The sequence below is a fragment of the Leptopilina boulardi genome, unplaced genomic scaffold (assembly GCF_019393585.1).
Source record: "Leptopilina boulardi isolate dan_hultmark-lab unplaced genomic scaffold, ZJU_Lbou_2.1 LbouV2_325, whole genome shotgun sequence".
NCBI classification, from domain to species: Eukaryota; Metazoa; Arthropoda; class Insecta; order Hymenoptera; family Figitidae; genus Leptopilina; species Leptopilina boulardi.
Window position 1 is genome coordinate 5,310,163 of NW_026137891.1, and position 13,768 is coordinate 5,323,930.

The following is a 13,768-nucleotide window of genomic DNA, read 5'->3' on the forward strand; positions in this document are numbered from 1 at the left end:
GCTTCCAAAAAAAAAAAGAATTTCCACTCTTATTGGAAAAAAAGTGAAATACAACTAAAAAACAGCCAATCCATTTTTTTACGACAAAACTTAATAGACAATTTTTTTTTATTCCGAAAAAATATCCATTTACACAGGGAAAAAAAGAAAAAGTAAGTTTTACTACTTTTATAGTAAAACGGGAACTGTCCGAAGTTTCTGCGCATCTCTGGCAAATTTTATTCCAAAAATAGTAAAATTTACTCCAGAAATAGTAAAAATTACTACGGAACAGTAAAATTTACTACAAAAATAGTAAATTTTACTATTTTTGGAGTAAAAGTTGCCAGAGTTGCGCAGAAACTTCGGACGCAGTTCCCGTTCTACTATGAAAGTAGTAAAAATTACTTTTTCTTTTTTTCCGTACAAAAAAAAGTTTTATTTCAAGTTAATTGCAATAAAAGAAATGAAAATTTTTTTTTTAAAAACAATTTCAATAATTAAGAAATATCTCTATTCTTTATATATATATTATAATTTTTTAAAGAACAAGAAACATTAATAACCCTCTTGAAAATAAATAGATTTACTTAAACTTTTAACATTATTAAAAGCGAATATAACCGAGTTACGTCGAAACCTTGAGTTTAATCACTGGATAATGGTCCCAAGGGTTTCATTCTGAATCCTCCTTCATTACAGAAAACTCACTTTTGAAATATATATATATATATATATATATATATAAAATTCATGATTTCAAATTTAATTTTCACGTGAAAAGTTTTTCCATATTTTTAAACTAAATCTACTTGTCGAAATACGTTAAAGTTTTGCAATCAACTTTCATCTTTTAATACATATATATACATAAATTTAAGTTTTATAATTTAAAACGATAAAATGATAGAAAAAAAAGTATATATCATTAAAGAAGCTGATCTTCTGATAAATGTCACTCAATTCGTAATTCAAGTGTAATATGACAATTTTCTAAATTGAAGATTCCAACTACTTTGCAAAATCGTTTCGTTTCTTAATGGTTTCTTTAAAAGTCAGATATATATATATATATAGAAGCGTAAGAGCCAAGGCACTGAATTCGTAATCACAAATTTTCTTTCAATGTTCCTCCTTTTGATAATTTAAAAAAACTTTCTTAAAAGTTATTTTTTTATAAAAAGAACATCTTGATTGAACATTGTTCATTCCTCTCGATATTTTAAAATAATGTAAACATTTTTATAATTTAAAATAATACAATATATTATTATTATTTTTTGTTACTATTTTATTATTATTATTTTATTATAATTTTTTTATCATTATTTTATTATTATTATTATTATTATTATTATTATTATTATTATTAAATAATAATTTCTCTAAATTAGTATATTAATGCGGCGATGTTGACATGTGATGTGTTACCTAATTATCTAAAGGGCTTTTGCCCGTATGTAATTTAGATAAATAAATAAATTATTAATTACTTTGTTTATTTGAAAAAATTATAATTATTAATTCTTTTAATAACAAATTATTATTATTTATTAAATTTTTTTAATATTTATTAACAAATTATTATTCTTCTAAATAAATTCTCTTCAGGAAGATTTTCTGGATTAGATATTTTATTTTACATAAATTATGTTATCGTCATACACGACGTTTCGATGCCAACGTTGGCATCCTCTTCAGGTGATTAATTAATATTTATTCTAATTATTTAAACCTATATTTTATTATTTAAATGGGAGACATGTATCTTGCAGGATGCATGCTCCTTTTTATTTAAATTTTACATTTTCACGGAGTGTTAAACAATCGACTCTGGTGACATGAGAGATACAAAATAGGAAGTATTCTTATTCTTCTATTATTGTAAGATCTTTTTAAATAAAAAAAAGATGTTTTTGATACTTTTTTAAAAATGGAAAAGTTGCAATTAAATTTGTGTAGCTTTTGTACATATCGCATTCATTTTTACTGAAGAAAAAAAATTTGTAAATAATTTAGTAATAATTAATTAATTTATTTAATTAATATACGGGAATAAAAATAGTGTAATAATAATAATAATAATAATAATAATAATTATAGCAGAAAAAAACTCAACGAAAGAAATATTTAGTCAGTAAAATTATTTTTAAAAATTTCTTTTCCATGTAAGTTGTATATTCATTCATGAAAAAGAGATTTTTTTTCTCAATTCAAGAGATTATTAATTAAAAGAAGACTTAATTTTCCTCCAACTAATTAAAATTCTTCTTTTATATTTAAAAATTATTTCTCTAAAATTAATAAATAATTCCTCAATATCAAATAATTTTTGTGACAGGAAAGAGATTTTTCATTCACATTTTATTTTTCTTATGTGCCTACATATATATTGAATTAAAAAGTTTCATTTAATATATAATTTAAAAAAAAATGAAGATAATAGGTATAAGAAATATGCCAGTTAATTAAAAAAAATTTATATACTTTATAGCAAGTTATAATATATTTTTAATTGGAAGAGTTTATGAAAGTTTTTTTAAAAAAATATATTTTCAAATTAAATTGACGTCAGTAAATAAAAAAAGAAACAATGAAATAATAATAAAAAAATAATAAAATAATAAGAAATAATAAGAAATAATAAAAAAATAAAATAATAAAAACAATTAATACACAGGAAAAACAAAGTGTTATTTTAACAGCAGAATTGGTGTTAAAATAACACGCAACAAATTTTACCCTAAATCTGGGTTAAATCTTATGGGTTTTAGCATTGGAGAAAATTATCCGCAACAAAAATAACATTAGCTTTTTTCTGTGTAAAATAATGATAAAATAATAATAAATGAAGTAATAAATTAACTTAATGTCAAAGAAAAGAAAAATGAGAGATGAGGAAATTTTCTGCGTAATATAGATAAATTGAGAAAATTTTCCCTTCTCATTGTATAATAGTGAATTTCAATAAAGTATGATAATGTAGTAATTGGAAAATTTTTTTTTGTGACTTTCAACAGCAGTGATGATATGCGGGGGACTCGTGATGTACCCGATTGGATGGGATAACCGAGAAGTCAGAGAATCCTGCGGCAGATCCGCAAATGTCTACAATCTTGGTAAGTACTCGAAACCCAGTTGCAACTTAAATGACAGATTTAATGGGGCCCCTCTCGACGACGACGACGACGACTACGACGAGAGTTCTCATTCCAATGACGACATCCAAGTAACCGTCTGGTCTGTCGGTTTAAACGTTCCACAAACGGCTGCGTAAACGACGCCTTCAGTCGTTACCATATTTTCCAATGTGAACCCTTTCACTGTTGAACCTTTAGTTTCTCTCTTTTTATCATCATTTTATTTCTTTCTCTTTACCCTCTCCTTTTTCCTCTTTCTCTCATTTTTTTTTTCTTTTTTCCCCTTTCTCGAACTATTCGCGTCCCATCTTACACTTTATCAACGAAAATAACGCGTTTTGCTCACGAAGCTGAACAGAATGTTGAACGAAATTTGAATTTGCCTCCCTTCATGCTCTTTATAAACAGGGAATATTGGTTATTTTCAAAGTAAAGAAAATAAATGCGGTTGGAAATAAAAAAATTTTTTGATTTTTTTCAATTAATAATGTTTTCTAAAATGAGAAAAAAAAATTGTAATTTAATTTTACTTTTTTCGAAAAAAAAATGAATATATAAATACCATGAAGAAAAATGTATGAGCTCTTGACCGTGTTGAAAGAAATATTTAAAGTACGTGAGGCTTGTCGTGATTTTATGCTCGGATGTGCTCGAGCGAAAATGTTGCCGTATATATAAATTATATTTTGTATGCAATTTTCTTTTTTTTTTTTGAACATAAATATATAGCGAAATTCTCAGAATTTTTCGGAATAATAAAAAATCAAATAAAAAATCTATTTTTTATTTAATTAAATAGTTTCTAATGATGAATTTTTAAATTTGAAACTTGAAAAAAAATTTGTTTGATTAAAAAAAATTGGTTACTTGTAAAATAAATATTTACTTAGTCCAAATAATTTTTATTTGAACTGTATTTGAACCAATAATTTATGTATTTGAAAAATATTAACATTTAATTGACACAAATGATTATTAATAATCAGTGTTTGGATTTCATATAGTATTTTAAATATTTCAAATTTTAAGTCTACAATCCAAAGTAATTTTTTTATAAAAAATTTTTTTATCCAAAAATAATAACTTAATAAAATTACTTAATTAATTAATTAATAATTACTTAAAATAAATTAATTACTTAATAAAAATAAATATTTATTTGATAATAGTCAAGTAACCGATTTATTTGAATCAATTAAATTTTTTATTTCAGTGTATTAATCTCTTAATTTAATACACCCAGAGAAATGTTTTATTTGAACCAAATATAATATATTTGAGTTAAATAAACGTATATTTGACTCAAATCCAACTAGCCTATTTATTTGGCGTAAATAAAAATTTAACTGAATCAAATAAATATTTATTAGGCTGTGAGATAAATATATCATTTCTCTGGGTATAATAAAAAAATTAAAAAAAATTCCTACTGTAGTACTTTAAATAAGAATATTTTTGTTTTAAAAAAATAGTGTCAAATGTAAATTTTCTTTTGAATACAAGTATATTTTTCTTAATCTGGGTAAAAAAATCTAAATCTGTGTTGTTCAAGTACGACAAATTTTTAAAAAAATCGAAGTTACACACAGAGAAATGATAATATTTGTCTTAGAGCCAAATAAATATTTATTATTTTGTTTCAAATAAATTTTATTTACGCAAAATAAAATTTTATTTGTTAAAAATTAATTATATTTGCGCTAAAAAGAATTTTATTTTATTTAAATAAAATTGTTATTAATGACAAATAAAATTTTTATTTACGCCAAATAAATGAGCTAGATGGCTCTGAGACAAATATACTCAAATATATTATATTTGGTTCAAATAAATTATGGGTATAGGTACCTGGGTGTATTTTTGTGAATTTTTACACGGAAAAAAATAAAAAAACGAATAAAGTAACTTTTACTACTTTAAAAATAAAACCGGAACTGTCCGCAGATTTCTGAACTTTTCTGGAAAATTTTACTCCAGAAATAGTAAAATTTATTATTTCCGGAATAATTTCTACTATTTTAGGAGTAAATTTGACTATTTCTGGAGTAAAAATTGCTAGAAATGCGCAGAAACAGCGGTCAGTTCAGGCTTTACTTTTAAAGTAGTATAAGTTACTTTATTCGATTTTCCATTTTTCTCCGTGTACTACATTTTCATTATCTTTTTTTTTAAACTCTGACTTTGAAAATAAATAAATAAATATTAATAATAAAAAAAGAGAGAAAAAACGTGACATTTGATGAAAAAAAGGAGAGAGAGAGAGAGAATTCCGTTTTCGTCTCTGCGTAATTATACATGGTATATTTTATTGAAGTAAAATGATAAGAGTTAAGTGTAGAAGGATACTTTGAATATCTTCTTTGTATGGGCTTAAGTGTGGAAGCATCTGTGAGAGAGCATTGAATCCCCCTTCATTCTATATCTCTCTCTCTCTTTCTCTTTCTCTCATGACTGCTCTTTGAATTGGCAAGTAGTTCGAGTGGCGCGGGAGCTTATTTTTCTCTTTTGTTTCAGGAAAGTGCTCGGTATCTTGGTCGAGTCATCTCATGGTTGGTTCTGTGGCTTTACTCATGCTGTGCTTTGCACTGAGTTTCTGTGCTGCTCGACATAAGCCGTCTCATCCACACTCGGATCCCCTGCGCATTTGACAATCAAGGTATTCACAATCGATTCACGCGTACTCATCACCCAAGACAACTACCCTCTCATTCGTGACAGTCTGTTGATCCAAAGGAACGACGACACTTTCTTCCAACTATATTTTCCCAAAAAAAAAAAAAAAAAAATGAAAATAAACTCTCCACAAAAGCGGATTAAGAAATACGAATTTCGAATATTTTTTTCGAAAAATTCAAAACGTAAAACAAGAATAACAAAAATATTCTCATTGTGAGAATATTTCGAAAAATTCGAAATGTAAAACGAGAATAACGGAAATATTCTTATTGTGTGTGTGAGAGAGAGAGAAAGAGAGAAGCGTCACACGCGGATTAGATTGCATAATTAGCATCTGACCAAAATGCGATTCAATTTAATCGCCGCGACTATGCTGTAAAAAAAATTTATTTCATTCAAATAATCGACTATTTTCAAATATATATTTCTCTGTATTAAATAATTTGTATTAAATAATTATTATTTAATTAAATATTAATTATATAATACAAATAAAAATTGTATTTGCTTCAAATACACGCATAGAGAAATGATATATCTGTCTCACAGATAGTAGGCTGTGAAACAAATATAAGTTTATTTAACTCAAGTATATTATATTTGGTACAAATAAAACATTTCTCTGGGTGTACAGAAATTATTGTTTCAAATACAGTTTATTTAATTCAATTATTTGGTTTCAAAAATTATTTTCCAAATATTTATTTGCATAATAGTCGATTATTTGAACGAAATAAATTTATTTTTCAGTGATAAAATCAATACATCAGTATATCGATTGTAAATCAATGAAAAAAAATTCATTAGTTATGAATTAATTATCACTGCAAAAACGGGTGTCTTATTTTAAGACATAATAAGACACTTAGGCAACTTTTTAAAATTGTTTCCACTTTTTTTTTATTGATCTAAGACAATTGCTCGAATTCTAAGACATTACAAAATGTCTTTAAAATCAAGACAAGTGTCTTAAAATAAAACATCCGTTTTGTTGTATTCGAAACAAAAAATCATTTCCTCAATTGAAATAAAAAAAAAAACACAAAGTGATGGTTATCTTTGAATGTTGTATAGATTTTTTAAAATAGAACGAATTTTTGAAAAAAAAAGCATTTATATTAAAATATGTTTGCAAAAACCGAAACTCACAGTGGCTGCTCGTAAAACAGAAATAAAAATAAAAACTTATTAGTTATATTTTTAAATAAAAATAATTTTTAATTTTTTTTTCTTAAATTTATAAATATTATATTTCAATTTTAATATTACTAAAAACATTATATTATTCAATATTGTGAAAATATTCACAATTTTTTTTCTCCATAATATAATATTTCAACGGGAAATTTTTTTTTTCCATTTTTTTCTCTATTAAAGTTTAAATTAAAAAATATCGACAACAATGAAAGAAAAATTCCAACCATGATTTTTTCCTTGTTTTAAATCTAGTGCGCACGCTAGAAATAACAATCTACAAGGAATCAAGTATAACATTTTGTTTGTGTAATATTCTGGCAAAATAGAAGCAATTTCACAGATTGCCCGAAGCAACAGGAAGTGATTTTATTGAAAAGAATTCCACCAAGGTAAATAACTATATGATATCTACGCGAAAAAATTCTACCATAAATATTTTTTTCCTTATAAAAAAAATAATAATAATAAAAAAAATATTATTTAAATATATTTCAAATAATATGAAAAAATTTGTTTTTATAATAAAAAAAAGAAATAATTCCCTTTTTCTATATATATGAGTTCATGATAAAAGTTTGATTTCAAAGAAAATTCAGTTTTCGTGCTGACTCGAACCACACGACTTTTTTATTGCAATATGGATATCTAACACGTCGACATGCTGACGTAAATCACATATATGTGAAATTTTTTTTTACCCCCGCGCATATATAGCAAAAGTTTCTACATTTTTGGTAGAAATATCACACGATTAAATATACATTCCTTTATATATTTTTTTTAATAATTGTTTTTTTATATTCATTTTGTAAAATGTGCCGCGACACACATACACACACACACTGCAAAAACTAAATATCAAGATTTATAATCAGATTATAACAGAGGCAACATATTTTCTATCAGTGATATGAATATAAAACTATCTTTTTTTATTTTTTTTTTTATACCTCAAAATATATACCAGGGCGCCAAAGGATGAGATTTTAAATAAAATTTTCTAACATTTTCTCATAAATTTTTAAATTGATCATACTTTTTAAATATTATAAGAAAAAAATGATGCAAAATTTATCGATTTAAAAAATCGTTCTGTATTAATAAACAATGTTTAAAAAAATACAACAAATTATTGAAATTCAATTTTTTTTCTTATTTAGTAAAAAATTTGTTTAAAGCAAACAAAAATTTTGGTTAAATGAACCAAATAAATATACACCTAGAGAAAAGATATATTTGTCTTAGAGCTAAATAAATATTTGTTTCAAAAAAAAAATTTATTTGAGATAAATAAAATTCATTTATTTAAAACAAATAAAAAGTTATTAGACCCGGAATCAAATACATTTTTATTTGATTCAAATAAACCGGGCGTGTTACTATACACTGAAAAAAATGTATTTGATTCCAAAAAAATCAGTTACTTGTTGTCAAATAAATATTTACTAGAACCAAATAATTTTTATTTGAATTAAATAAATTGTATTTAAACCAGTAATTTCTGTATTTGAAATACCGCTTAATTGATTCAAATATTAATTCAATAAATATTTATTTGATAATAGTCAAGTAAACAATTATTTAAATAACAAATTTTTTTTTCCTTGTACAGTTAATAAAGCTTTTAAATGAATTAACCAAAAGTTTATTTGCTTCATTCACCCAGATAAATGTTTTATTAGAACCAAATATAATATATTTGAGTTAAATAAACGTACATTTGTCTCACAGCCTACTATCCTATATTTATTTGGCGTAAATAATTTTTTTTATTTAAATCAAATAAAAATTTATTTGAATCAAATAAATATTTATTAGGCTGTGACACAAATAAATCATTTCTCTGGGTGTTCAAACTGTTTCTTCAATTTGAAAATTTTTTTAAATAAACCAAACTATTTAAATCAAATAAATATTCACTTGAATCAAAAAAATTGTAAAAATTATTATTAAGTTTTTAATTATCAGATTCGAAATCATTTTCCCTACTGTTGGATTTTGAAGAAAGTTTCTATAGTGACAATAACAAAAAAAAAAAAAAAAAAAAAATTAAAAAGCAAGGCAATTATCAAAGTTGGTGAATTATTCATGATTGACGATAATTGGGAGCAAGAGAGTGACAATATATAATGATCTCGTTAACACTCTTTCCAATATTCTAACAACAACAAAAAATCCGTTTTTTTTCAAAAACATATTGTTAACTCACAATTCTCGTTTTGGCAATTAGTTGCTCTCTCCCCCCCCTCTCACCCCTTTACGGAACTGGTCTTGACTAATTGAGACATCCAGCACGTGCACTACAACTGGAACACGTGCCTCTACCAGGGGCCATTCTTCTCGTTCTTAGACGTGTGCGGTATGCGCAATTTATGTCACGGAATATCGATATCTAATGTGTGCGCGCCACAAAAGCACGTTCTCTTATCTCATGAGATCATAAATACCGGAGAAATTACATTCATCTTATAATATCCAAATTGTAATTAATTATAAAAATATTCAATTAAAATTTAAAAAAAAATTTAAGACAGATTTCCGTTTTAGAATGCAAAAAATAGGTATACAGTTTTACTATTTTACATTAAGGTAAAAATTTTTGAAAACTAAAAATATAAAAAATACCGACACTGAAATCTACCTTACCGACTGATGGTAAAACATATTTTTGGAAAATAAATATATAAAAAATTACCGACATAGAAATCTACCTTGCCGACTGATGGTAAGGTAGATTTCTATGTCGGTAATTTTGTATGTCCATTTTCTCAAGAAAATTTCTTTACTATCAGTCGGTAAGGTAGATTTCTAGGTCGGTAATTTATTAATTTTTAATTTTTCAAAATTGTTTACCATCTTGTTAATTGTTTAACCATCTACAGTGAAACTGACGTATATCGGATTTCAAGGGACCTGAAAAAAATCCGATGTAAGCGGGAATCCGAATAATGCGGGTCCGTTATACTTGTGTTTCACTGTATTAACTTACAAAGGACGCAAAAGTCAGAATGTACAACAAATGACCAAACAAATAACTTGCAGAAAGATTTCGGTGCCAATTTTTGAAATTGACAGATCACAAATTTTCTTCATAATACAACTGATTGGTTAATTATGAAATCAATAGTTTTTTTCGGTCATTTCCAAATGCAGACAAATGTAAATTCAGCGTTTTAAAAATTCTATCAAATATAAAAATTTGTGCAAATAAATATTCGAAAAAATTAATATATTTGATGAATTGGAAATTCAAAAATTTCAAGATAAAATTCGATTGAATAAGAGTTTTGCTAAATATTAAAATTCGATGAAATTAAAATTATTTTATATCATAATTTGTTTATAGAGAAATTGTGTAAAATAAAAATTTTGCCTAAAATTACCTAAAAATTAAAAAAAAGTGTTTCTTTTACTTAAAATATTTTTTAAAAGTAAATTTTTTTAAATTTAGAATAAAAATAAGTTAGAAAAAAATAGTAAAGCCGTGCCTATTTTTCGCGTTCTAAAATGAACTGTGTTAATTTGTCAAAAAGGGTATTAAACGTTTTATTACAAAAATATTAAATTATAATTAAATATTTTTTTTTAATTTGTCAAGAAGGGTGTTAAACGCTTCGACAGTTACAAAACGAGGGTTGTAAGACTTCAAAATGTGTTATATTGCAAAGAGAGAGAGAGAGAGAGAGAGAGAGAGAGAGAGAACGAAAAGTTCGCGTAAGGAGATATATATGTATATATAGTGAAAGGATTAAAGGCGTGAAGTTTCGAGTAACATGACCTTCAATTAAATATTCGTGTGCCATCTTGAAACTTTGTAATTTCACTTCGATGTGAAACTCGTTGAAAGTAGTTCCCCCAACGATTTCAAGCGAAACGTGAAACGAACGTGAAATTGCGATCACTCGTTCCTTCTCTCTCTATATATATGTTCAATCGAAAATATATATAGAAAATACATGTAACGAAACAACGCCGAAAAGTACGAAAACCGAATAGAAGTGACTCTATAGGCCAACGAATTTAACAGAACAAATAAAACAATTCTATTTTCATGGTTGAATTTAATTAAAATATTTCAATTTTCCAGTTAAATTAGCAGAAAAAGTAGATACTATAATTATAATAAAGTTTTAAGCACACACTGTGAGTTTCATCTTTTGACATAAATATATATATATGTATAATATACTGAAATGTTAAGAATCACACATTTGTAGTTTGAGAGCCTCATAAAAAAGAGATACCAACATTCAAGTATATATATATAGATATATATTATAATATGGCTACAGAATGGGCATTCACGATTTTACCAGATGTTACGCGCGCAGAAGCTGTGGCAAACACCGGTAATGACGTCAGCAATACCCATATGCTTTAGCCATATCCTGATTCTGGCTGTTGATAGCTGTTCAAGATATGGAGAGGTTTACGATAGAATCGTACGGTATGGGGCAATAATGGTGCTGAATATTCTAGACTTTACTACAACTAAGATATGAAATGATACACATCTTATTTAATAGAGTTTCCATGCGGAGAGAAGGGCTCAAAAATTTTAATTTTCATTGTCACTTTAAATTTAATATATATGTTCAATTGAACAGTAATTACACTGAGAAAAAAAATTTAGTGTTTGCAACAAAATTGTTTGATTAGGCAATTTTGGTTCTTGAAACCAAATTTTTGTTGGCTGAAACAAAGTCGTAGAGTTATCTCAATCAAACATTTGGTTAGGCCAACAAAATTATTTGGTTGAACATTCTTAAATTCCAACCGCAAAATTCGGTTACGACAACAAAATAATTTGGTTAACACAACAAAATAGTTTGGTCTAAAAAACCAAATGATCGTTTGTTGTCCTAACCGAAATTTGGTTGCGACAACCAAATAATTTTATTCGCTCTCAGCTCATAGCTTAAGAGAACAGTTAGTTTATATCTCTCACAAGAATGGGTGGTCAGTGCTCCCGATCTTCAGTTTTGAAACAGAGGTTCGATCCCAGGCGGAGATGAGATTTTTCAAAGTCCACAAATATTTCAATTGGATAAATATAAATTCAATGTTAAATTGATAATAAATAAATAATGAAATAAATAAAAAGAATAAAAAGAAAAGAAATAGGTAAGGTAGAATAAAATTTTTAATTTTACAAAAAAAACTGTTTGTTTGATCAACCAAACATTTTTGTTGACCTAACAAAAAAAATTTGGTTGAGCTAACCAAACATTTTTGTTATGCCAACAAAAAACACTCAACCAAATTTTTTGGTTGACTCAAACAAATAGTTTAGTTGCTTAAATACCAACAAAATTTTGGTTGCTCTGACTAAACATTTTTCTCAGTGTAGTCGAAATCTTTACTAATTTTCAGTAAAATATATTAACTATTTGATTTAGTAATTATTTTTTTTACTAAAGTTTTAGTGAAAAAATAGTAAACTGAAAAAAAGATTTTTTTTTTGCAACAAAATCGTTTGGTTAGGCAATTTTGGTTCTTGTAACCAAATTTTGGTTGGCTGAAACAAAGTAGTAGAGTTATCTCAACCAAACGTTTGGTTAGATCAACAAAATTATTTGGTTGAACATTTTTAAATTTCAACTAAAATTTGGTTACGACAACCAGAATAAAATTTGTAATTTTACAAAAAAAAAATGTTGGTTTGATCAAACAAATATTTTTGTTATGCCAACAAAAAAAACTCAACCAAATTTTTTGGTTGATTCAAATAGTTTGGTTGCTTAAATGCCAACAAAATTTTTTTATTCGCCCAACCAAATTTTGGTTGTTCTTACTAAAAATTTTTCTCAGTGTAGAAACTTTCACTAATTTTTAGTAAAATGTATCACTATTTGAATTAGTAACATTTTTTGACTGGAAACTAGATTTTTACTGGAGATTAGTGAAAATTTCTACTACCTTTCCACAAAATCTTTAGAGATTTTCATTAATTTTTAGTAAAATACATTACTATTTGATTTAGTAATTTTTTTTACTAAAGTTTTAGTAAAAATTAGTAGAAATTTTTATTTAATCAAACAAATTATCATCTATTACAGAATATTTAACCAAATTTCTACACGTTTAACTGGTATTTTATTTATAAAAAAACTTTTCTATTTAAACAATCATTGATAGAATTTTTATTTAATAGAATATTTACATAATTACAACAATAAGACTGCCAAATAAAAATTCAAAATAAATATTCGTTTAAATAGAAATTAATACTACCAAATAAAAATTCAATAAATAAAATTCGTTTAAATAAAAATTCTATGCAATGAAAATCTCAGCCAAAGAAAAAATTCCATTAAACAAAAATTTAATTTAATAAAAATTGAAAAATTCTGATACATGAAAATTTCAGCGTTTAAATAATAAATCCCGCCAAATGAAAATTCTCCGATAAAAAAATTCGATTCAATGAAAATTTTATATTCTAATAAAATCCCTATGGAAATTCAAGTGACTTTTTGGGAAATGCTTCATGCGTCTCCAAAAAAATTCCCTTTTTTCTCAACACATTTAAAAAAAAAAAAATCTCTTAAATAATTTAAATAATTGTTTATATTGTAATATTATCAAAGAATGAAGCATATTATATACCGACAAATGAATGAATGTGTGTATTTGTGAGCATGTGTAAAAAAAAAAATTTTTTTAAAGCACATTAATGCACCATGCTGTACCATAAAAAAAAATTACCTAAACTCAAAAAAAGTAGCGAGTTTATGCGTATTAAAAACCGTATTGTTGTAAAGGCCAATAAAAAA

The 13,768-nt window shown here is 25.3% G+C and overlaps 2 protein-coding genes across 2 annotated transcripts in view; one reads left to right on the plus strand and one right to left on the minus strand.

Moving 5' to 3' along the window:
- The window catches only part of LOC127284578 (LHFPL tetraspan subfamily member 6 protein-like), a 32,233-nt gene extending 25,897 nt beyond the window's left edge, over positions 1-6,336 (plus strand). The window contains exons 4-5 of the mRNA XM_051310091.1: positions 3,000-3,098; positions 5,634-6,336. Of these exons, the coding sequence (XP_051166048.1) occupies positions 3,000-3,098; positions 5,634-5,767 (233 nt within the window). The 3' untranslated portion in view covers positions 5,768-6,336. The remainder of the gene's footprint in view (positions 1-2,999; positions 3,099-5,633) is intronic.
- The window catches only part of LOC127284564 (major facilitator superfamily domain-containing protein 12-like), a 376,445-nt gene that overhangs the window by 244,660 nt on the left and 118,017 nt on the right, over positions 1-13,768 (minus strand). The window lies entirely within an intron of this gene.